At 38.3% G+C, this 24,612-nt stretch overlaps 2 protein-coding genes across 6 annotated transcripts in view; both read left to right on the top strand.

Moving 5' to 3' along the window:
- The first annotated feature begins 3 nt into the window (after positions 1–3).
- The window catches only part of LOC123867806, a 34,862-nt gene continuing 10,253 nt past the window's right edge, over positions 4–24,612 (top strand). For 2 of the 5 annotated variants that reach the window (XM_045910072.1, XM_045910074.1), the window contains exons 1-17: positions 2,764–2,898; positions 3,092–3,225; positions 3,678–3,793; positions 5,113–5,270; positions 7,086–7,269; positions 8,002–8,108; positions 8,646–8,867; positions 9,309–9,509; positions 9,825–10,011; positions 10,674–10,816; positions 11,598–11,717; positions 12,007–12,211; positions 13,309–13,392; positions 14,237–14,445; positions 14,973–15,068; positions 16,506–16,649; positions 23,128–23,347. In XM_045910072.1, the coding sequence (XP_045766028.1) occupies positions 2,824–2,898; positions 3,092–3,225; positions 3,678–3,793; positions 5,113–5,270; positions 7,086–7,269; positions 8,002–8,108; positions 8,646–8,867; positions 9,309–9,509; positions 9,825–10,011; positions 10,674–10,816; positions 11,598–11,717; positions 12,007–12,211; positions 13,309–13,392; positions 14,237–14,445; positions 14,973–15,068; positions 16,506–16,649; positions 23,128–23,319 (2,577 nt within the window). In that variant the 5' untranslated portion in view covers positions 2,764–2,823 and the 3' untranslated portion in view covers positions 23,320–23,347. Of the gene's footprint in view, positions 71–2,763; positions 2,899–3,091; positions 3,226–3,677; positions 3,794–5,112; positions 5,271–7,085; positions 7,270–8,001; positions 8,109–8,645; positions 8,868–9,308; positions 9,510–9,824; positions 10,012–10,673; positions 10,817–11,597; positions 11,718–12,006; positions 12,212–13,308; positions 13,393–14,236; positions 14,446–14,972; positions 15,069–16,505; positions 16,650–19,741; positions 19,776–20,050; positions 20,550–23,127; positions 23,406–24,612 lie in introns of those variants that run through there. The other 3 variants (XM_045910075.1, XM_045910076.1, XM_045910073.1) reach the window with 3 other exon arrangements.
- Positions 779–2,784, top strand: LOC123867813 (frataxin homolog, mitochondrial). The gene is made up of 2 exons (XM_045910084.1): positions 779–1,142; positions 2,478–2,784. Exons 1-2 carry the CDS (start codon positions 867–869, stop codon positions 2,724–2,726), a joined length of 525 nt encoding a protein of 174 aa, XP_045766040.1. The 5' UTR covers positions 779–866; the 3' UTR covers positions 2,727–2,784.

The raw sequence follows: 24,612 nt of genomic DNA, 5'->3' as shown, positions 1-24,612 counted from the left end.
ACGATTTTGATGAATAAAATCTACGCTTCCCTACTTTGTACCAAGACACAAGATTTCTATTTTATTAAACGTGAGCACAGAATAATAATATAATAGACTGAATAGGTAGGTAGGTGGCTACAAGATATAGTTAAAAACTAAAATTCGACTGTGATCGTCTTAATAAACGCTGAAATATTAGAGTAAGTTAAATTGTTTTTCTTTCGCTTGGTAGGTATATTTTAATGTTGTTGTACATTTATATTCATGAGCTCATTTCCCTTGTTTCATTTGCCATCCCACTCGATGCAATAGCGAAAAGACCTTCACTTTTTTGATGTAACATCCGTTAGGTCGTTTTTTTGTATAAAATAATATAGCATAATATGTCTCCCGCACCTTTACAACGAATCAATTGACACCTCATTCATCAAAATCGGCCCAGTAGTTTAGGCACGAATGGTGGAACACACAAGAATCTGGATACAAACATACATACATAGACTGCTAAAATCATAACCCTTCCTTTTGGCTTTGCCGCTGTCGGGTAAAAATAAAATTTATAGCGAAATCGCGAAGTTAGGACTAGGTATTCTAAGTAGGTAAACTAAAATGGAGATTGGTGGAAGTTCTTTGCTTCTTTGAAACCGGAGCGGCCGTGCCCGTGCCGGAAGGTGTACAGGTACCGGTGTCGAGCCGGACAGAAGGCATGCCGGTACCGATGTTAACCCGTACAGTGTATTTCGATTATTTCTAGATTATGCGTCTGTGATGTCATTATCAATGTCAATGTCAGTTATATTGACTTTGACAACTTTGCATGAAAAAAGGCAAAAACAAAATTGCAAAAACGGACTAAACCAGCGAAAATTTTATGTTTTATCAATATGCTAAGAAATTTCTTACGTACCAGCCGTTGGCTGGCACGAAGGCAAATAATTATTGCGCCAACAATATGCAGATATTGGGACAGAAACCTAAAGTTTAGTAAAATAGAAAGCTTAACAAAACGCATGTATAGTTCCCAAAACATACAACTTTCCGACGTAGACCCTGTGATATTTGATAAAGTGTGCAACGAAACATTGGAATCTCTGTATGAATACTTTGAGGAACTAATAGACCAGTCGCCTAACTTGAAAGGAGCTGATGTTACATTCAGTGTAAGTAATCATACTTTTCCCATTTTATTGGTTGTATTCTTCATAGCTGAAGGTTGTGTGGGCAAGTTAAGAGTCCAACTAAAACCAACTTCCAGCTAAAGCCTTCCACTTTGCTCCTATTCTATAAGTACAGTAAGCAGTTATTCTTTCTATCTCTGTATTAATCCATTGGTGTCTCATTAGTCATTAAGACCTTAATCTAACTGCTAGCGATGCCCGCGACTTCGTTCGCGTGGATAGAGGTTTTTTTTTAAATCCCGTGGGAACTCATTGATTTTCAAAGATAAAAAGTAGCATACATGTTAATCCAGGGTATAATCTATCTCTATTCCAAATTTTAGCCAGAATCCGTCCAGTAGTTTTTACATGGAAGAGTAACAAACATACATAGAAACTTTCGCCTTTATAATATTAGTGTGATTAATTATATTTACCAAACTACTTACTAGTTTTTTTCAGGCAATCACTTTCTAGCTTTAAGCATTTAAGTTACAAAACTGAAATATTATAGCTTGCATCCTAGAAATATTATTTTTATCCTGGAAAAATAAAGTTCCCACTGGATTAAATAATATAATCCATGTAGATAGATTCAATAGCATTTGCTAATGCATAATATAAAGTTGAATCTTTCCTAGTGAAAATTCAGTAAAAATTCCTTAGAATCTCATCTTCTAAAATGAATAAACTATTATCTTAAAGATTCTTTTGAGCTTTAAGTAGCAAGCTGTATCTTCTTAATTCTTACATTTACTTACCTTATTGTTATAAAGTACATTTAGTACCACTGCAACTGGGGACAATGTTCTAAGCTTATTAGTCTCCATATTATACTTAGTTGTGCAATTAATTTCTCTTGAAATTTTTGCTCATAACTTATAAGAGCCATCTGGCCTAGTTGTGATAGTACATATCAGTTGACTATGATTGTTAAGCAATGTCAACCCAAGCCCCTAACTAGATGGGTGATTGAATTTATAGGTTTGAATTTGGCCTGTTTGTAGCCTATGTGGCTCATAGAGCATACTAGATATCACCACTAATTTCTGATAAGAATTATTCAAACTAAGAATGGAAATAAATTCTTAGTTGAGTCATAGGACCTGGCAACCCACCACATTATTATCACAAGAAAACCCTTACTATTATGTGATTGTTGGAAAGGAATCATGACCTTCAGTAATGAGGAATAAAATGCAAGAGACAGAGGGAGCAATGTACACAATATTATATTACTACCCTACTGCATCGAAGCCCTAGAGGGTTATGGTTAAGGGTGGGCTGACAAACTGTAGAAGAGTTTTTTTAAAAACAAATTGTTTTGTTTCATTACAGGATGGAGTTCTAACAATAGCCTTAGGACCTAACTATGGCACTTATGTAATTAATAGACAAACACCTAACAAGCAAATCTGGTTAAGTTCACCAACAACAGGTCCTAAACGCTACGACCTTGTACTAAAAGATGGTGGATATTGGATTTACAAACATGACGGAGTGACATTACATCAACTTTTGCAACAAGAAATTTCACAAATTGCTAAGAACATCGATTTTAAAACTTGTGCACATGCTTTAGTCTAATTTTTGGTTCTGTATGTTATATAATAATTTACTGTAATATAAGTAGGCATTCAATTTATTTTGTTGTTTTATTTATTTTTTTAAAATAAAATACAAAATGGAGGTTATAGAAGATGGGAATATTATGGACAGGATCCCTATTCTATTGCAGAGGGATTTGGAATATTATCAGGTCAGTATTCTTGCCACCATTCCACGCGGGCATGATTTGTACAGTAATTAGATAAAGCTAGCTTCAATTTTTATTATAATAATTTCAATTAAAAAAAATATAGGTACCTACTTAAGAATTAAATTAAAATATACCTACTGATTTAAATAAAAATATATTTGACAAATCATAAGAGTATGGAAAATAATTTCAGACAAACCAAACAGTACTATCAGAAAATATTTGCTGTGGAGTTGTCGGCGGCAGGTTGGATTTTCCGAGGAGTGCATCATTTGCAGCTGTCAAAATAGTGCTGTGGCTGGAAGAGGAATTCTCAATTGCTTTTCAGTAAGATCAAGTACTCCAACATTAATATCAATTCTGAAGTTCAGGGGGCTAGGACCTATGCATATGATGTGATAAGTGATTATCGCAATAATTCTTGCTTAGGTACCTACTTCTTTTTTTTCAACTGGCTTTACAGCTCTGGTTTCTAGCCCTTTTGAGACTTTGCTTACTCGCTTGGTAGGCAATGGTGGTTTGTAGCATCCACATATTCAGGTGCTTCGCTGACTGACTTCAGTAAATTGTAAATATTTAATAGTTAACATTTATTTAACATTAGAGGCACGGCTTATGATATTATTGAGCGCTAACTCGCCAACAAACTTGGATGAATAAATACTAACAAACTGCGGCGCAGTTTGGCGAGATCTAGTCTATAAGGATTTTGTTTTTGTGTCTTAGATAGATTTAAAAAAAAGTCTCAGTTTATTAAGCACATTTTATTCAATTTCCAGACAAGGTTCTGGAATGTTCGTGAACATTGGGGAAGACAAAGTAGACGGTGTAGCAAAAACCTCCGATCCTGATAAATTTGCACAGTTGGCAACGAAATCCAGTGACTCTTTGCTAGGTAAGTTTTTAGTTTTCTTATTAGTGATAGTAAATCACTAATAATAAAATCTTTCATTTCTACCATGGTGTGGCTCCCTCTTCAGTCTTCGACAAAATAGTTATCCCCAGCAACTGTCAAATGAAAAAAAAAACTAGATTAAAAACATTCACCCTTCACCCCATCTGGGAGATAAGACGCCATCAACGTCAATGCAATACATACTCAGTGCCACCTGTTATGTCAGCTTCCAATCGTTTAATTGGCCAAATCATGAAATTCCTATAGGCATATCATAAAACACCGCCATTTCATGATTTAGCCAGGTATTGTAAAACCTGCTACATTGTTCAGCACTCATCGTTTGAGATTTGATTAACGATGTTTGGGTATATCGATTATACCATAGGTTGTCCTGAGTTTTAGCAAATAAAAAATTGAGATAAGAATTCAAAATGGACTTCGTCTTTGTAGGCGTTTGCTGGCGGTCGTGCTCTGCCTTTTTGGAGTGTTTTTGTTTGTTGAAACTGATTGGAAAGTGCTCTGAGGGGGTGCCGTGCGTGTGTCAGCGAGCGTCGGCACAGACGGGGTCCATAAATACTTGTATAGTTTAACTAACTTGTTGCAAATAACTACAAACTTGACATTGGCTGATCTTTGTAAAGCCAGACGAGAGAGAAAAAAAAAAGAATTCAAAATTTTACTTGCCTAGCCTAGTCATAAACCAGAACGAAATCTGAGCACCCCACACCGGTGTCCATGTCCTTAGTCTTGTCTGTGCTACTCCCCAAATGTTTTTGTAAAGCATGAAGCAATACAGTACAGCCTCCCAATATTTTACCCACAGTATAATAATGTTATTGCTCTGTAATCAATTCTTTTCAACCCCCGACCCAAAAAGAGGGGTGTTATAAGTTTGACGTGTGTATCTGTGTATCTGTGTGTCTGTGTATCTGTGTATCTGTGTATCTGTCTGTGGCATCGTAGCGCCTAAACGAATGAACCGATTTTAATTTAGTTTTTTTTGTTTGAAAGGTGTCTTGATCGAGAGTGTTCTTAGCTATAATCTAAAAAAATTGGTTCAGCCGTTTAAGAGTTATCAGCTCTTTTCTAGTTTTCTTGTAGAAAAGAAGGTTAGATAACCGTTAGGTTCATAATATTATGTCAATAGACAAATGTCAAGCTGTCAAGATGGACGTTGCCTAAATACATAATTATTTATTTGAAAATGATGTTTTGGAAAACTCAGATACTTTGGATCGTCGGGGGTGTTATAAATTTTTAATTTACATTTTTAATTTACATTTGAAGATGTTCTGGAAATAAATTTTTATTTCCAGAACATCTTCACGTATTAGCGCAAGAGGCGCTCGACCACGCGGATTTGCCCGTGCTGACAGCAACTTTGGGGGCCGCTGCGTTATTGAAGAATAGCTTGTATTGCTATGTACAACACGTAGAGGATGCTGGCAATGCTGAACGACATGCTATAATACAGGTAGGTACCTACATCTTCTACTTCTTGTTCTTCTCTCTGGGCTGGTTTCCGCACTTAAACGTTTCCGTCTGTTGTGCGTGCGTTGCCCCTCCCCGCCGAAGTCTTCACTCCAGCCATCCAAGCTCGCTCCAGAAGCCAAGTAGACCGCCCAGGTTGCCGAGGGCTTCATGAAGTGAGGTTGGGGATCCCAGATGGCGTTCTCGATGTTCTGCCACGCTTGCACACTCCAGGAGCACGTGCGTCGGTGTTTCATCGACCTCCATGCAGGCCCTGCACAGAGGACTGTCGGTAACACCTATAACGAAAAGGTGTTTGTTTAGTGGGCTATGCCCTGTTATGAGTCCCACCACCTTCCTAAGTTTACCTTTGTCCAGGCGGAGTAGTTTGTTAGTTTGTCGTATATCTATGTTAGGGAAAGCCTCTTTGGCTTGCCTGCAGTCAGTTGCGTTTGCCCATAGTTGAGAATGCTCTTTAAGTGTTAATTCATGTCACCAAGTTTTATACTCACTGAAGGGTATGGGTACCAGTGGCGAAATGTCCATGTAACCCGATTCCAATCGGCTTCCCTTTAAGAATTCGCATAATATAACGTAAGCACTCACTACGTACTTAGTGACAAATGTAGGGCAAAAGTTCGATTATTATCATGCAGGCTACCAGAGTGAATGATGCTACCGTACCAAATTTGACGCCTAAAAATTTACAAGTGTCAGGGAAAATCTATCATCAATAGAAAATAGCTTCGATAACCCGTAACCATCCTGGCTTACTACTTAGCATTCCATCTCTTTCATTTCCCTATGAAGCGAACTAAGTCTGTCTCACTCTACGGGTCGCCAATATGGAATCACCAATTAAAGTGGCCCCGGAACGAATACGAATTCGTCTCTCTGACAGGTCAGATAAATATGGTTCATAAGCCGATGCTCACCGGCTTATCGTACCTCCAAATTAAAATTTTTATTTATACTACTATTTTAATATTTTGTTTTTAAGGGTGATTTAATACATTCGTTTACCTACGTGAAACATACATGCGTGCTTGAATTTAAAGTTTAGTGATTCTTTTATTTTGATATTATTATAATAAATTGGGGTTAGTGATTTTTAATAACTACTTAATAAGTGTAAGTTAACGGTGATTTAGTTTCAGTTTGTTTAGTGTAGGTATGTGTTAAACTAAAAACTAAAATGATTATAGTTTTCAATTCTGTGTGGGTTATGGGTCGTATTTAATAAAGCAAGCAAGCATGGATGTATCTCACAGCTACATTAAAAGATTTTTTTCAAAGCCACAGAGGTTTTCAAAATGTCAGTGCTTTTTATATTATTAATGGTAAAATTGGGTCTTTAAGCACCATAGAAACATCAGTGACGACGGTGCTGATATTCTGTTAGGTCAGAACTTTTTTTGCTCCGGCTTCCCTTTTTCAGATCTGCACCCTTCGCCACTGATGGGTACCATAGGCTCTGGCCCTGTCACCTTCAGCGTCCCTACATATTAAAATAAAAAAGTAATTTTTCTAACTACGGGAACGTCAGCCTTTTTTATTCGCGGTTCGATCCTAGACAGGCACAACGGCAACGTTTACTTAAAGTTGTTTGTTGGTTCAACGCTAGATGGCGCTGTCAAAAAATGTTAGATATCATCATATCACGTTCAATTCTTAGTTTTGTTTTTTAAACTCAGTATTGCACTAAATAAGACTTGTAAAGAAAATGGTGGACACTAAGCAAGCTAGGCTCCATACTTAAATATTCATACACCTTTACTTTAAAAATAGGTAATGATAGTTGAAACTTATTCCTTCTAAGGGATGCTATAAGCGCTACGCAACGATGTCCGAAGCAGTAGGAGAGAGAGTGCTAGATCTTCACAATCGAGTACTATCTCTATACATCCTGCAAGACTCCGGTGGGCGGCCCATTGACGACCAGTCCAACACTGCTCACGAGGCTGGCACGCCATCTGTGCAGGGATGGTGGCTTTACATGAACGGTAAGATATTTACATAGTCATTTTTAGCCAGAGAAAAAAATAAATCCTTATGTATACACTTCGTTGCCAATCTGTCGGTTGTGTCTGTCAAGACCCGTTAAGGGAATCAAAACAAATAGGGCGCCTTCTGTTGGCCTAGAATCATGAAAGGTCGGTAGCAATGTCTTAAAGCACAATTAAAGAGGATAATCTGGCTTTTCTACATGAAATAAATAATTTCATTTTTTTTTTATATAGACTAGCGCTTGGCTGCAATCAGACCTGCTAGCAAGTGATGATGCAGCCTAAGATGGAGCGTGTTTGCCTAGAAGGTGCCTATTCGCTCTTGATTTGAAGGTACCCATATTATAGGTGGAAGGAAAAACTGATGCCGGAAGGGATGTGCCATTTCATATTATTTCATCCATATTTCATTAATTTCCATCTGTTTGTTATGTTTTTCCGTGTTATGGCCCTTCCGTGTTTTTTATATGGCATATTACATAGCTTAAATCCTGGAGATGGACAGAGACTACTTTTTCTACCGGAAAATCAAAGAGTTCCCATTGAATTATTAAAAACATAAAATTCAGACTGATGAAGTCAATTTATGATCGATAATAATTAATCACCCTCAGAACAGGATCACAGTTCTTTTAACTTGAACCCACCTGCTCGTTTGCTCGCTATTTTTATTGAAAAAAAGCTTGACGCCAACATAAAAGTGTATTTAGGTTTCTATACTATTTTCAGGTAGCAAGAAAGATTTATGGGACACAGTGCCGCCACGAATGGCACAAAGAATCTTTGCTGGAATGTTGAATGAAACACTAACTATTCTGACCGTTAGATATTGCCAAGTAAGAAATTATTCCCATATATAGTTAAGTATAGGAAGTCAAATTTCTTTAAAAGTGTAATTTTTATATTGGCGCCTACGAAACTTTTCTAGGCAAAAAAAATGTTGACCACCAAAACCAAAGGAAGTACCTATTTAATAATAATTGCGATAATTACTACTATTTTTACTCTAAAGTATGATATTCTTTTCTTTTGCACCGGGCCTGGGTTTTTTGTTTGATATTATTGGTCCTTCTCCTTTTTTTGTACCTAATTATAATAATCATGCATTGCCTTTGGCTCTGTGGGAATTTTTGTTATTTGACCACCATTTTTATGTCTAAATTGATTACTAGTTTTATAATACTTACAGCCTGTAAGTTCCATTTAAGTGGAAATTACTTTATGGAACAATAAATGTCTTAAACCAGATGCATTCAATCAGATAATATGGTTATATAAGGGATAGGTTCTGAAAGGCAAAGGACGGACGGACGAAAGTTCACTCAAGTAGACTCGGAGACCTATGGTCAATAATAATAATCGATTTATTTTAGACAAACACTTCAGACTCAACAACACCTCTTCTCATAAACGATGTCCTCAACATCCTGCTATGCGTGGGCCAGCTCTTGCCGGCTATATGTAGCAGCGGCTCGGATCTAGCCGGGCTAGAGGAGGCCCAGCAATGCAGGGACGTGAGAGACGTACATGCCAAGTGCAACGAACTGTTCAAGTGTATGGTCTATAGAGGGGCGGCTTTACACTTCTTACATCAGGTATGTAGCTTAATTGATCCCTTGAAAGCACTCTAATTTTTTTACATATTACTATTCCGATCAATCAGCCTGCATGCGTCAACTGCTGGACATAGACCTTTTTGCGAACGCCCACCAACTAACACCGGTCTTCAACAGGTCTTCCCATACTGCGCTTTATACCGGCGGTGACCTCTCCAGAACACGTCTGTCCCTACAGCTTTCGATTCTGCGACAGACATGACCTATGCACATTCCACTGCTATTTCAGCTTTCTTGTACTTTGAGCTATCTTGGTCATTTTGTTCGTCTACTAATTTCATCGTTCAGGATTTTATCCTTGAGAGAGATACCCAATATACATTGATACTTTTACCTCAGTGCTTACTAAGTTTTCGTTTTTCTCCTTTTTGAAGGAAATTGCCCTATTATGAATCATAATATCGTATATTATTTTTGCAGGCTTTTACAGAGCAAGAAGAAACAAAATTCTTAAAGGATACACCATACCCGTGGTTCACGTTTATTAATCCGAACCTCTTCGATGGTTCTGGAGATAAAACTGCGAAGACAACTCAAGAGCTGTCAACGAAGACCGCTTTAGGTTTGGAATTGATGGTTTTGCTTGCTCAACCGCAGCCATCTTGGTCTTTGGTTGTCAAGGTAGGTTTTATCACATTTCTATCTGACCTGCCCCTGGTTCGCTAGTGTGGAATTTCTAAAAATATTTTCTTAGTTCGTTAGTTTTATTAAAATGTATTCATGAACAAATAAAATTAGTATTTTCAATTTTCAAAGTAAGATAACTATACCAAATGTGGTATCATATGAAAAGGCTTTACATGCACATTCTAAAACAGATTTTTATTTATTTTTATCGTCCAAAACGTCAGAAAAAATACCCGACTACGGAACCCTCGGTGAGCGAGTCTGACTCGCACTTGGTCGGTTTTATAAAGTAGAGTTTTTCAATTGTAGGTTCTAATGATGCGCAACTGCCACTTGTCGCGAATGCTTCTGATGAATGCCATTCGCAATATGTCTGCGGATAACTCGCGCTGGCCGGCCGACGGGCTGTGGTACAACGTGGAGGGGTTCCAGCAGAAATGCGATGGGTTTCTGTGCACGGCTGATGGGTTCTGCAGGTTCAAGGGGGATTCCAATGGTAAGTTAGGATAAAAAAAAGTAAACGTTGAACTTAATTAGCACATATAAAAGGGCTATTACAAACAAAAATCGTATTTTATGAAGCTGACAACAAGTTGTACGCAAAAACGAGTTGCAGCCCGAAAAAATTTTGTTCAGAATGTCCCGTCTTGTACTACATAGCTACTTGATGCAGATAATATAGTTTGCATTCTGGAGACGGATAATAGACTATTTTAAATCCGACTGCTGCAAGGCCAAAAGGAAGGGTTTTATGAAAGGGAAGGAATTTTAGCAGTCTATGTATGTATGTATGTTTGTATCCAGATTCTGTGTGTTCCACCGTAGCGCCTAAACTACTGGGCCGATTTTGATGAATGAGGTGTAAATTGATTCGTTGTTCGGGTGACATAGGTTATATTTTATACGAAAAAATTGAACTAACGGATGTTAGGTTAAAATATACCAAGCAACAGAAAAACAATTTTACTTTAATATTTCAGCGTTTATCAAGACGATCGCAGTCGTGTTTTAGTTTTGAACTTTTTTATTATCAACAGATTACTTTAATATATCGGAAAATCAAAGAGTTTCCACGGGATTTTAAATACCTTATTTCACGCGGATGATTCTTAAGAATCATTTGGTTTATAATAGGGTTGATTCAGAATTAATTTTCAGCGGGTGAAGAATACGCCCGCGCGGTTGGAGCCTTGACGTACATACTGGCGACAATAGGCAGCAAGGCGGACTTGAAGTCCACACTGTGTTACGCCCTAGAAGTATCGGGGAGAGACTGGGCCGCTTGCTTGGATAAACGACAGGTGTGTTTTGTAGGTAAAAATCAGATTATCAAGGGCAGCGGTGCCGCCATGGTGGCCATGAGTGAAAACTGGAACAGCGAGTTAAATACTACACGAATAATGGTTATTTGAACTTCAGCATAACTTAATCACGCGTTTTTAAAATTTTTGTCTGTCGTGTCTGTTTTAACGGGCTAATTCTTGGAATGGCTGAACTTATTTTGACGGGACTTTCACAGACAATTAGTAGAGGATTAACCAAGGAATAACATAGGCTACTTTTTAACCGACTTAAAAAATTGAGGAGTTGTGTTTTTCTACACTACACTACACTGATATCTCCGAGATTTCTCAACCGATTTGCGTAATTTTTTTTAATCGCTAGAGGACTTTTGCGACAATGTTCCATAAAAATTTGGATTCGAACTCCTCAATCCTGATGCTGCAGGGGATCTGAATAATCCACGCAGGCGAAGCTGCGGGCATCATGTTGTAATTTTTTTTCTAGATGTGTTTTGTGCAGTGTAAAGAACACAAGAAAGAACAAAGTGAAAATTTAGTGCTAGTGCAATATAATGAACACAAGAACAAAGTGTCATAAAATAATAACTAACGATAAACTAAGAAATATGTCAATGGACGGACTCTTAGATATAAGTACTTTTATAAGTTTAAGTTAACATAATATTACTTATTAGCTTTACTCGTAGGCTAGATTGTAATCCTAATAAAGTACTGCTGTCAGTACTTTATGGTTATATAAAAAAAAAAGTGTTTTAGTAGTAGGTATCTATGGTTGCAGGTATGGTGTGACCGCCGTCCGCCGTGGCTTGCCGGCCTGCTGGCAGTAGCGGGAACGTTCCTACAGTTTATACCGTCTGTCCTTGTTAACGCTGTACAGACTGGAGCTTCTATGTATCAGGTGAGATCAAATTATTTAACTAGAGTGGTGGAATTCGCGTATCTAATCAATCGATTCGATTGATTACAGACGCACACCGACAGAGTTGAGGTGCGGTATGTTCTTGATGACAACTGAAACTAGGCTTCATTTACTTTAGCTTAGAGGTGGCTGCGCGCGGAACGCCCAGGCGTGGTTTGCGGTCTCCAGATTTTGTTTTTAGCACGTCAATATTTTAGTAGGTATATTTATATAATATAATATTATTTATAATAGTTTTAAATTTACTCTAGCTCTTTATTTTCTCTAGACTATGTCCCTGTGCCTCACCTGCATATCCCGCACGCTGGACTGCATCCCCCGATGTTTCGTTAACGCGACGTCCACACTGGAGAGCGCTCTGCCGTCCAACGTCGCTCCGGTCGGCGGCTCTCTCCTGCTGCAGATGCTGATTACCATCGCGTACGAGCAGCTGCAAATATGGGCACAGAGGGAAGCGGCTAAGGAAAAAGCGGGTATTTTTTATTGTTAATGGCTTCAACAGACTAAAAATCACCTGTATATCCCGCGATGTTTCGTCAACGCGATGCCCACTTGGAGAGCGCTCTACCATCCAACGCCGCTCCGATCGGCGGCTTCCTCCTGCTGCAGATGTTGATTACCACGCGTACGAGCTGGCACAGAGGCAGGCGGCTAAGGAAAAAGCGGATATTCTTATCGTTAACCGTCACTATTTTACCCCCTTAGGGATTGAATTTTCAAAAATCCTATCTTACCGGATGTCTACGTTATAATAGCTATCTGCATGCCAAACCGCCCGATGTGTCCAGTAGTTATTAGAGCTCGTTCACACAGTCTGCGTAAACGTTGCTGTAGACGTAGCGCGTACCATTGCGTTGTAATGTATGGAACTGTATGAAACATGGCATACCGCTTGCGTGGCCTGAACGTTCACGTAGACGTAATGCGTGCAGTTACGTTTATGGGTTTACGCGCGTCACTACGCACGTGTGACGTGTACGTGCTGCATACGCAGTTGGTGTGAATCGGCCATTAGCTGTGCGTTAATAGATTAGTTATCACTCATCAGTCAGCCAGTCAATCAGCTTTTCCTTTTACATATTTAAATGACTAACGGACTAGGTATATTCCGCATCTCGCAAAATTTCATCAACCCGGCGTCCATATTGGAAAACATTCAGTCACAGAGACTAACACAGAGAGAACAAGACTGGTATGTTTAGGTAATCCTATTGACCTAGTTTCGACCATAGCAGCTAAGTGTGCGCGTAAATACTCTCTACTTGTATTCACTAATCACTCTCGTAGTCGGATACCCTCCGCTTGTCGGATCCTGCAATCGTATGTGCTTGTGTGAACGCGTGCACTGGAATACTGTTGCTAAGAATCGGATGTGCCAGTGTGAATGAGGCGAGTACGATCTCAATCCAACACAACCGAAGAGAGATCATGCGAAGAACCTATATATCTTATTGCTGATCTAGTCAGACTTAAAGAATAACAAGAATGTAATAATGGTTGTTTGTAATAAATCATTATTTTGCATTTGTTGATGTTGTTCATTTGTAACTAATGTATATATTTTTCCTAGTGGCAAATGGTGAAGCCCATGATATGAACGTCAAACACAAGCCAAGACCAAAGCACGTCAGGATTTCATCGCAAAATCGCACTAGTAAGTAAAACTGGATAGCAAATGAGTCAATAACTAAGTGTAAAAACCGGTCAAGTACGAGTCAAGCCTCGCTCTTTTAAGGTTCCGTACATAAATTATGAACATCATATTTGGGTGTATGAGAAAGTTTAGAAATCATTATATTCCAATTTTCCCCTGCCGGGTATCGAATCTGGGACTAATAAGACTACAACGCTCACCACTGCGACAGGATGGTCGTCAAATGTCAACGACAGCTTTTTGTCTGCTTCCACCCACTAATGTATCGCAGATCAAGCGAAAATTGTCAAAAAGGGAAATTGTCTTTCCTAATCTTAGTTCGGACACATTAGGGTGGCCTGTTGCAGCGCGAGTAAAGAGCGGGCAAGTAGGGAAGTAGTAATTAGAATTATAATAATAACAATATTTATTAAACCAAGAAAAATTTGCACAGTAAAAATATAGAGCAATTACGCACGGTCGATTATTGCCCGGCAACTCAGTCGACGGGCAACTGAAGAATCTGTAATTTTATATGGATGTCGCCGTGTCTATGCGCACGGAGTCGCCGCAACTCCGTGTGTATAGACTCTGCAATTTCCATACAAACCACAGATACTAACGGTCGCCGTCGGCCGATTTGCCCGGCAACTAGTCGACCGTGCGTACTGGGTCTAGATTTTCACTGAAAAGGTAAACACAATAAATGTTGAAACACGATGGAGCTTCTGTTACGGGCACCGTATTTAGCGGGTGTTTCCACTAGAAATGGCCAGAAAAATACAGCACATCCATGTTTGATTTTAATAATTTTATTGTCTTTTCTTGATGTGTTTAATCTTTTATTTCTACTTTTGGATCACAGTAACATCGTCATCGACTTCGTTCGACGGCAGCCTCAGTTCCCCATCCTCCATAGCTCTGGCGATAGCCGAAGCGTTATGTTCTATAGACGAAGACCACAAACACACGTCAGAAATAGAGGCGCTAGTCGCTCAGACAAAGAAGACTTATACAGTCTCTGATAACTTCGGCTTGGAGGACTTCCCAGAATTTGCCGAGTTTTTTGAGGAGGTTTGTACCTTCATCTACAAATACAATAGTAAATTTGTTACAGGAAGATTTCTGAGCTATGAGCGATTTAACAAGCAATTAAAAATAGCACTTGCTTTAACGGTGAAGGGAAACATCGTGAGGAAACCGGCATGCCTAAGATTCGTTATGATTTTGATGGTAATGACAATTAACCTGAAAATTTAGGGGTGTTTTGAATCTCAAGAAATTTCAATTCCAACGGTTTTCATTCTTTTGAACGCTGGGGAATGCATTTACGCATCCACCCTGGAAGCCAGCCAGCTGAGGGAGCGTATGTGAGACTCGCCGGCCAAGAGGCGACCGGTACACTGCTCTTAACCCTCGGACGCATCCAAAAGGGCCCGGCAGCATCCAGGCACACTGGGAGGTTACCTGGCTGGTGCCCTAGGCTTTAACTACTGGTGCAACCATAATATGTTCCACGTCGGATAAGAGGATTCAATCATCGTCATGTTATTTGAGAAATAAGGCTCTGAAACTTTCCAAAAATTTTTTTTAATTTATAGGGAAAAGTCCCAGCATCAGATGCGGAGCGGGCTAGTGATGCCGCGGCCTTAACCAGTCAGATCCTCATGACATCTGCGGGCAGAGACAGTCTGAGAGTAAGTAGCCATAATTTCCAAATAATTTTCAAATACATATCAAAAATTGCGAAACTGGCAGGAGTCGAATTCATTGAAATGTAGGTAAAAAATACTATCATAAAAATTATAAAAATACGAAACAGCAATATGTCATTTCTCGTTCAAAAAGCTGCATTGTAATATGAGCCTTTGGAAGTAGTTTCTATAGCAGCTAAGTGTCGCTACTAGATGGCATTAACAGTCGATTTAGTACTGAGTGAACTTACAAATCACTCGTGACTGGCAGTTATAAGCGTTGCCGTAGCTTAGTGGTTAAAGCGTCGGGCGCGAATTCAGAAGACGCAGGTTCGATTCCTGCCGGTTTCGCAATTTTGACAATATGTATTTGAAAATTATTTAGAAATTTCCTTGAAGTATAGGTAAAAACACTTTCATAAAAATTATAAAAATATCCATGACTTCCTTTTCAGATTTAACTACTACAAAGTTTTCTGAATCGACCATAAGTTGCCATCTCGTCTTATGGCGACAGTTCATTCCGTTGTTTATTTAAAATCTCGTTTAAATATACAGCGATTCTTGTTACGACGCAATAAAGTACAATTCAGCTCGCACAGCGCTACAGTCTAATATTTAACAAAGATCTCGTTTTTTATCGCCTAAACTCTTTATCTCTTATAAGATGAGACCTATACGCGAGAGTTGAAGGGTTGCGCCTCCTTAGATAATATATATTTATCTGGTCATATGACCGATAAATATATCTAAGTTGCCTTTTTATGGTATATGATTGCAGTCTAAGATGGAAGCACACCTGAAAACCCCACTACACAATTGCAGTATTTTAAGCCGACCACATATAATTGTCAGAAAATGTCTGTAAGAAAAAATCTCAGTGCGCCGAAAAGCACTCTTCTCATACATTTTATACTGGACCTCGCGAACTCAGAATTTGCTGAATCGGACGTAGTTATGGTTCTGATATTCGCTGCATGTAAGCCATACGGACATCAGAAATTTTCTGGATCGGAATGTCAGAAGGCGCGCTGTCTAGACCTGCAAAATTTGTCTCAGAGTCAGAAAGTTGAGGCTCAATCACGAATTCAGTTGCAAATATTAACTGTTGCAAATATTACAGTGCTAACCTAAATATACAAAAGGGAAAGGCTGACTAACTGACTGACTGGTCTATCAACGTACAGCTCAAACTACTGGATGGATCGGGCTGGGCATGCAGATAGTTATTATGACGTAGACATCCGCTAGGAAAGATTTTTGAAAATTCAACCCCTACAGGGGTAAAATAGTGGTTGAAATATGTGTTGTGTAGTCCACGCGGACAAAGTCGTGGGCAGCTAGTAATATTATACGAATCATATGGCCAGTGAAACAATTCCAATAGTCACAATATTGCATCAAAGAGTAGTGCCAATTAGCATGGTCATATGTTTACAGGTAATCTACGACCACATGCAGTTACACTGTGAAATAATCTATAAGGAACTGGGCATACAAGACCAACAGGACGCGGAGATCACGTTGAACAAAGCCCCCCTGCTATACCTCATGTTCCATATCGGGAAGCGGCCTTTTGACCAGGTAAAAAAGACCCATACACTGATGATGATGATTAATGTATATTTTCGGCCACAGTGGCCAATCGCAGTGGAGAATAGATAGACAGATAGGTGTTGGCAAACCTTTTACATTTCTAGCTTGCAAAAAGTAAGTAAAAACTATTTTCTAAATAAATTAATCGTCAAACTAATAAGATTCCCCAGTCAGCATGAAGCCGCAGCAAGCTGCAGCGTTGTTTTCAGGAGGACAGGAGGAGCCTTAAGGTAACCTTAACTTTCTCCATACAAACGTACTACACCTATTCTTCTATTAGTTGTTGTAAAATTAAGCCAGATTTCGATTTATCTCTCCATTATCTTTTTTTTTCATAATCATAATCATTTATTTGCTCAAATGTAGGTTAGCATAGATTTTACAATTTATTAACGCCTATTATTTTATTGTAATAGATGCCTTTCTAGATTCTAGATGATTTTCTATGCTACAAAATAGTAAATTTAGTCAAATTATATTTAATTTGAAAGTTATGACCCTTGAAAAACCTCTATTATAGGGCAAATTTTGAGGCAACTTCGTGCGTAAATACCTTAACTATATGAGAAGCTAGAAAATTTAAAAATTTATAACGGTCACACTTTATAATAATTTCAAATGTAATAAAATTATTTTTTAGGGAAAAATAGGCGTTATTCCAAACATCGATTTGAATTTTTCATTTGCGATTTTTGACAAAAAAATCTTGTATCTCAAACAAAATTCATTCACCTGCCTCTTTCGGTGAGGTGCGGTCAAAGGTAAAGGGTGCCACGCACAGATGACGTTATTTCCTTCATGAAAACAGCACTATTTTAAGTTGTACCCACCAACGAGTTATCGCTTCCATGAACGGGGCTCTTAAACGACGTGTCTTCGATAATATTATTAATCTGTATGTACTCAAAAGGAAAACGGTACCCTTATAGGATCACTTTGTTGTCTGTCTGTCTGTCTGTCTGTCCGTCCGTCCGTCCATTGTGTCTGTCAAAAAAACCTATAGGGTACTTCCCGTTGACCTAGAATGGTGTTTGGCAGGAAGGTAGGACCTATAGCACAAGTAACGGAAAAATCTGAAAACCGTGAATTTGTGGTTAATTCATTAAAAAAACACACACACATACAAACTTTCGCCTTTATAATATTAGTGTGATGTGATATGAATTTTTATTTTATCTACTAGATTATTATCATCATACTGCTTCTTAATATCCCTTTTTTTTCCCCGACACTATTTTTCGGAATACCCTGGATACCCCACGGAAATTTCAAATTGCTTTGTTTGATAAACATTAAGATTTGTGTGAGTTTTTGTCACTCAAAAGTGCAAAAAGGTCAAGTATGATAACATTAATTATTCCTGGGTTCCTCCAATATCAATAATAAGGTATTCCCTAAAAAGATAAAAATAGATATCAGCTATAATGTTATGAATACTTACATAATACATACTTATCTACTGTGTAATTTAAGTTTTTGTTTTGAACTACTAGTTACCTATACTTAATGCCTGGCATGCGTACAGGTTTTCTGGTTTTTTCTTTACTTGTGCTATAGGACATTGCTACCCAACTGTCAAATTCCATGATTCTAGGTCAACGGGAAGTACCCTATGGGTTTTAATTCCCTTGCCGGGTCTTGACCGACACGACAGTCTGACAACAAGTGATCCTAAGGGTCACTTTATCCCTTTTGAGGTATGGAAGCCTAAAAACACGATTGCATCGCCTCCTTGTGGTCTATAGCTGTAAAATATATCAGCTAAGAACCTACCCAAAAGTGATTCTCTTTATCTGTCTATCTTTGCTGTACCTATTCTACTTACTCCCTTTACAACCTCTTGCACTGCTAAGGGTCACTGGTAGAGATCTCTTATAGAGATAAGTGCTTCCCTGTCCATTTTTTCTTTATTTTTAACCCCCGACCCAAAAAGAGGGGTCTTATAAGTTTGACGTGTGTATCTGTGTATCTGTCTGTGGCATCGTAGCTCCTAAACTAATGAACCGGTTTTAATTTAGTCTTTTTTGTTTGAAAGGTGGCTTGATCGATAGTGTTTGTTTATAATCCAAGAAAATCGGTTCAGCCGTATGAAAGTTATCAGCTCTTTTCTAGTTACTGTAACCTTCACTTGTCGACACTTGTTATTTTTACTGTTACAACTTTCTGGTACAAATAAAAAATAAACTAATAAAATTCTCCCAGTCCAGATCGGGTCTACAGTTGAGCCGTAAAGCAGTAACTAAAAGAGAGATAAACAGAGTTGCTTTCGCATCCTCCTCCTCGACTTCATCCGTGTGAATTTAGTTTTAATTTTTTAATCCCGTGAATACTTTGATTTTCCGGCATAAAAAGTAGCTGTTGTCCGTTTCTGGGACGCAAGCTATCTCGGTATGCGTCAAAATCACGGCCAAAATGATGGGCTATAAAGAGATAATGGATAGCTGACAGGCAAAACACTGTAATAAGTATATTTTTATTTAAGTTTTTATTTTATTCCATTACAAGTTAGCCCCTGACTGCAATCTCACCTGATGTTAAGTGATGATGCAGTCTAAGATGGAAGCGAACTAACTTGGAAGGGGTATGGTAGTTTTATTAAACCCATATCCCTTATCGGTTTCTACACAACATCGTACCGAAACGCTAAATCGCTTGGCAAGACGGCTTTGCCGGTGAGACGGTGAATAGCAACGGCCGTAGCCTCCCACCAGACCAGACCCAATTTAGAAATTATAAATTCCCAAATTGTCGGGAATCGAACCAAGAACCTCCCACTTTTAAGACCACAGTAATCTCGAGATCGTCAAAACAATTGTATGATTCGTACCTACTGATTATCGTTATCATTTTAACAAAACGAACTAGGTAAGTACGGGTAAAAACCAAAACTTATTACCAAATTATCCCCTCCCTTATAGTCAATCTCACAATCCATATAAAATGACTTTGTGTTAAAGACTTGTACAGTATTGTCAATCGCATCCGTTGATACACATTTGCTTCCAAAATATCAAATAATAACAAAAAAATTAAAATGCAGAAATCCCTGTTGGTTATTCTTTGCATCGTCGTTATTTCAGCGTTAGTTGAAGCGAAACCATCACCAGCTGATTCGTAAGTACCACCATATTATCAGTTCGATAACCCTAACTGCCAACTCGCTGAGTTACAACTCGCTGCAAATAGCTATGAAAATACTTGTAAGATTTACCGGAAAACGTGGAGTGCACGTTTTTAGTAATATTCTTCTCATATTGCCTATCACGAGTAGCTACATACGCGGACAGTAGGTAATTAGGACAGGCTAGCCGTAAGTTTAACTTGAACATTTAATATAAATATTAATTTATATTAATTCTCTTAATTTTTAACTCTTAATTTTTTAACAGCCCGTGCGGAACCAGAACTGATGTTGGAAGAGGGGACTACAACACCAACGACGTACGCAACGCAGAGAAATTAATAAAATCTTCCTGCGGAGGCAACGCCGACTTTACCGTTGGCCATGGTAGCCATGGTAACAACACCGTACAATTTTAACCTACATATAAGTAATATATAAATTAATTTTATACACTTCACACAGGAAAAATATTTTTGTGTACCTAAATTATTAGATTTTCTTTAGTAATTATTTATTAATTTATTATTATTTGCAATGGGTGTATTTCAAGTATCAGAGGGTCATAATACTTTAAACTTAACCTACCTGTTACCTAGTAAAGTATACATACTAGAACCTACTAAAGTTTATTAGATATACAATAAGATTCAACAAATACATGTAAATATCACGAGAGTAATATTAGTTTTTTTATGTACAATGTTTTAATCGACCTATTATAATTTGTAAAATATGTAATTAATAAAGTATATTTATTATAGTAATTTTTTGTTTATTATTCAAGCCAAAATAACCCACTAACGCTAAAGAAAATAACGTAATCTGTGCGTGTCATCCTTTCCGTCTTTCGCATCTCACCCCTAGAGAGGCCGGGTGAATGAATTTTGCTTGAAATACAATTTTTTTAGTCAAAAACGGCAAAATAAAAATTACGCTTATTTTTCCTAAAAAAAAACATTTTTTTTTTACATAAACTAAAGACATTTGAAATTATTATAAAATAAAGTGTGACATGACGTTGTTAATTTTTCAACTTTCTAGTTTCTTATATTTTTAAGAGATTTGATTTTTAAAGGGTCATAACTTTCAAAATAAGTACAATTTTACAAATTTATTATTTTAGGGCATAGAAAATGGAGAGATTAATCGATATCTCGCTTAGTTTTAGATCTATTACTACGAACAATAGAATAATGGACGTAATGCGTTTGTATCGAGAAGTGCGTAAGAAGGCCACCTTCAGCGGTCCCACCGACGACGCGACAAGCGCTTGAATATAAATTTTAGTATTTATATTAAACTTAAAGGGCCAATACATATTATTTTTTATTTACTTTTTAGAGGTTTTTGTGTCCGGGATTTTTTAAATTAGTTACTACATCTGTAACTTTCCAATGTAACTTAATTTATTATAACTGTAACTACAATAAAATTTTGTTACATGAAAAATAAAAATAAATACATTTTAAAGGTGCCGTACCCGAGAGGTGCCAACGAGACCCTATTAATAAGCCTCCTGTTCGTCTGTCTGTCTTACTGTCTGTCTGTCAGCGGGCTATATCTCATAAACATAAATTTTCAGTGTGTTCTTCTATTGCCATAATACAATAAATAGTAACAACATTAGAAAAATTTCAAAATGGCCACCATGTAAATAAAAAAAAATAAAAGTTACTTAATAATCTTGTACCGACTTTGGTATACGGTAGGTACCCTTCGTGCGAAAGTCCGACTCGCACTTGACATTTTAATTTTTTATGACGTATTAAAAAAAACTACTTACTAGATCTCGTTCAAAGCAATTTTCGGTGGAAGTTTTCATGGTAATGTACATCATATATTTTTTTTTTAGTTTTATCATTCTCTTATTTTAGAAGTTACAGGACACACACACACACACACACACACACACACACACACACACACACACACACACACACAGACACACACACAGACACACACATACACACACACACACACACACAAAGACACACACACACACACACACACACACACACACACACACACACACACACACACACACACACATTTTACCACTTTGGAAGCGTCTCTCGCGCAAACTATTCAGTTTAAAAAAATGATATTAGAAACCTCAATATCATTTTTGAAGATCTATCCATAGATACTGCACACGTATGGGTTTGTTAAAAAAAAAAAATATTTTGAGTTTCAGTTCTAAGTATGGGGACTCCCAAAATTTATTGTTTTTTTTTCTATGTTAGTGTTAAAATCTTAATGCGGTTCACATAATATATCTACTTACCAAGTTTTAACAGTATAGTTCTTATAGTTTCGGAAAAAGTGGTTGTGACATACGGACGGACAGACAGACATGACGAATCTATAAGGGTTCCGTTTTTTGCCATTTGGCTACGGAACCCTAAAAAGGGAATCTCTGTACAAAATTTCAACTTTCTAGATCCAAGGGTGTTGATGAGTCAGTCAACGAGTATTTTTGTATACCTACTTAGATTTCTAGCTCTTCATCATCATCAGCCTGTGTCCGTCAACATAGGCTCTCCTTAAAGAGCGCCACCACACCCGGTCCTCAGCCTTCCTCATCCAGCCACTTCCCACCAGCCGCTTTATACCGTCGGTCGGTCCATCGTGCTGGAGGGCGTCTCACACTACACTTGCTTATAAATAAATAAATAAGATTTTATTTCAGATCATTCATATGTATGTTATACAGATAAGTCCATATAGAAAGTAACTGTGTTAGTAGCAATAGTTCCTTATATTTATGTCAGTAATGATAGAGCCGATAGCTGAACGGTTGAGGAGCGGACTGAATTCCTAAAGGTCGGCGGCGGTTCAAACCCCACCCGTTGCATTATTGTCGTACCCACTCCTGGCACAAGCTTTACGCTTAATTGGAGGGGAAAGGGGAGTATTAATCATGGTTAGCATGGCTAATATTCTTAAAAAAATGATAGTGCAAAGTAAATAAAGTAGCCTACCGTGGCTTATACGCGGTCTCCACTCAAGGACTTTCCGGCTCCAACGGCCATCGCCTCTATGGCATGCCCACTGCTAATTCAGCTTGATGATAGTTTGGGCTATGTCAGTGACCTTGGTTCGCCTGCGGATCTCCTCATTTTGGATACTATCCCTCAGGAAAATTCCTAACATGGGCTGTGTTAGGAGTTTTCCTGTGGGAACTCGTAACGTAGCCCTCTCCATAGCTCTCTGAGCGACTTTGAATTTGTGGACAAGGCCGTTTGTCAGTGTTTCAGCACCATAGGTGAGGACGGCTTCTAGCTATTGTTAGGTACCAATTTACTGTAGGTAGCGACTTATGATGTATTATTTTCTTCCTAGTATCTGCGAGGAGAGTGGACAATGCCGTGGAGCAGACTAGTATCGCTGGCCAAGGCGTGGTCGGGTCCCGAAGGTGCCAAGCTGCACGTGAACAGACGCACAGACATACGCGGCGCGAAGACGCATGGCAAGACCAACAGACAGCTGCAGGACTTGTATAATATATTCAAGTCGCCCACTGAAGGACTTTAGGAACAACTCGGAAGGCTCCTGTACACGGGTAGAGTTAACTAGATCTAACTACACTACACAAGGAACCAAAAGCTTAATTTGCTATAATCCGCCAAACCAAACAAATCTGTGTGGTGCAACATGCAGCATGCGACATGAGGCCGACCGTGCCTACATTCTAAAGCATATTTTTATTTATTTTTGTGCAAAATAGTTTTTGATTTATCGTGCAAAATGTCGGAAAAAATACCCGAGTACGGAACCCTCGGTGCGCAAATCTAACTCGCACTTGGCCGGTTTTTAGGGTTCCGTACATCAAAAGGAAAAACGGAATTATAGGATCACTTTGTTGTCTGTCATGTCTGTCTTCCGTCCGTCAGGTCTGTCAAGAAAACCTATCGAGTACTTACCGTTGACCTAGAATCATGAAATTTGGCTGGTAGGTAGCTCTTAAAGCACAAGTAAAGGAATAAATCCGAAAACCGTGTATTTTTGGTTACATAATTTTTTTTTTAAATGTGTTTAAATTTTCAAAGTACGATAACTATAGCAAGTGGGGTATCATATAAAAGGGCAGACTTTACCTGTACATTAAATCGCTTGGCGGCACTGCTTTGCCAGCAGGGTGGTGAACATCTGCGGCCGTAGCCTCCTACCAGATCACAGCAGAGACACTTTAGAAATCTATATTTCCAAATTGTCTCTGAACTAATTGAACCCGGGACTTTCCACTTATAAGATAACAGCGCTCTCCAGTGCTTCAGGGAGGTCGTCAAAAAATTTGTATGATTAATACCTACCTTTTGATTACTATCCATACTAATATTCATACAAATATTATAAATGCGAAAGTGTGTCTGTCTGTCTGTCTGTCTGTCTGTCTGCTACCTTTTCACGGCCCAACAGTTTAACTGATTCTGACGAAATTTTGTACAGGGTTAGCTTATATCCCTGGGACGGACATAGGCTACATTTTATCCCGGAAAATCAAAGAGTTCCCACGGAATTTCCAAAAACCCATCCGCTTAATCGATTTGTATGAAAGGTACCGAGGTAGCTTGCGTCCCTGTAATTGACATATAGGCAACTTTTTATCCCAGAAAATCAAACAGTTCCCACGGGATCTCAAAAAAACCTAAATCCACGCGGACGAAGTCGCGGGCATCCTCTAGTTATACCTAAAGTTATCATTTGTGCAAAACGAGCTACGTTAAGTATGGGTAAAAACCAAAACTTCTTATCAAATTGACGCCTCTCGGTTTCATTGCCTATAGTCATTCTCACAATTCATATAAAAAGACTTTTTGTAAAAGA

Source organism: Maniola jurtina, chromosome 8 (genome assembly GCF_905333055.1).
Source record: "Maniola jurtina chromosome 8, ilManJurt1.1, whole genome shotgun sequence".
In the NCBI taxonomy this organism is placed as follows: Eukaryota; Metazoa; Arthropoda; class Insecta; order Lepidoptera; family Nymphalidae; genus Maniola; species Maniola jurtina.
Note: the sequence above shows the minus strand (reverse complement) of the source record. Positions and strands in the feature narration are given on the sequence as shown.

What these genes read in the sequence shown, in the direction of transcription:
- LOC123867813 (XM_045910084.1), top strand. Translation starts at nt 867, where the DNA reads ATGCTAAGAAATTTCTTACGTACCAGCCGTTGGCTGGCACGAAGGCAA. An exon ending in GAGCTGATGTTACATTCAGT is followed by an intron (nt 1,143 to 2,477) that starts GTAAGTAATCAT and finishes GTTTCATTACAG; the next exon opens with GATGGAGTTCTAACAATAGC.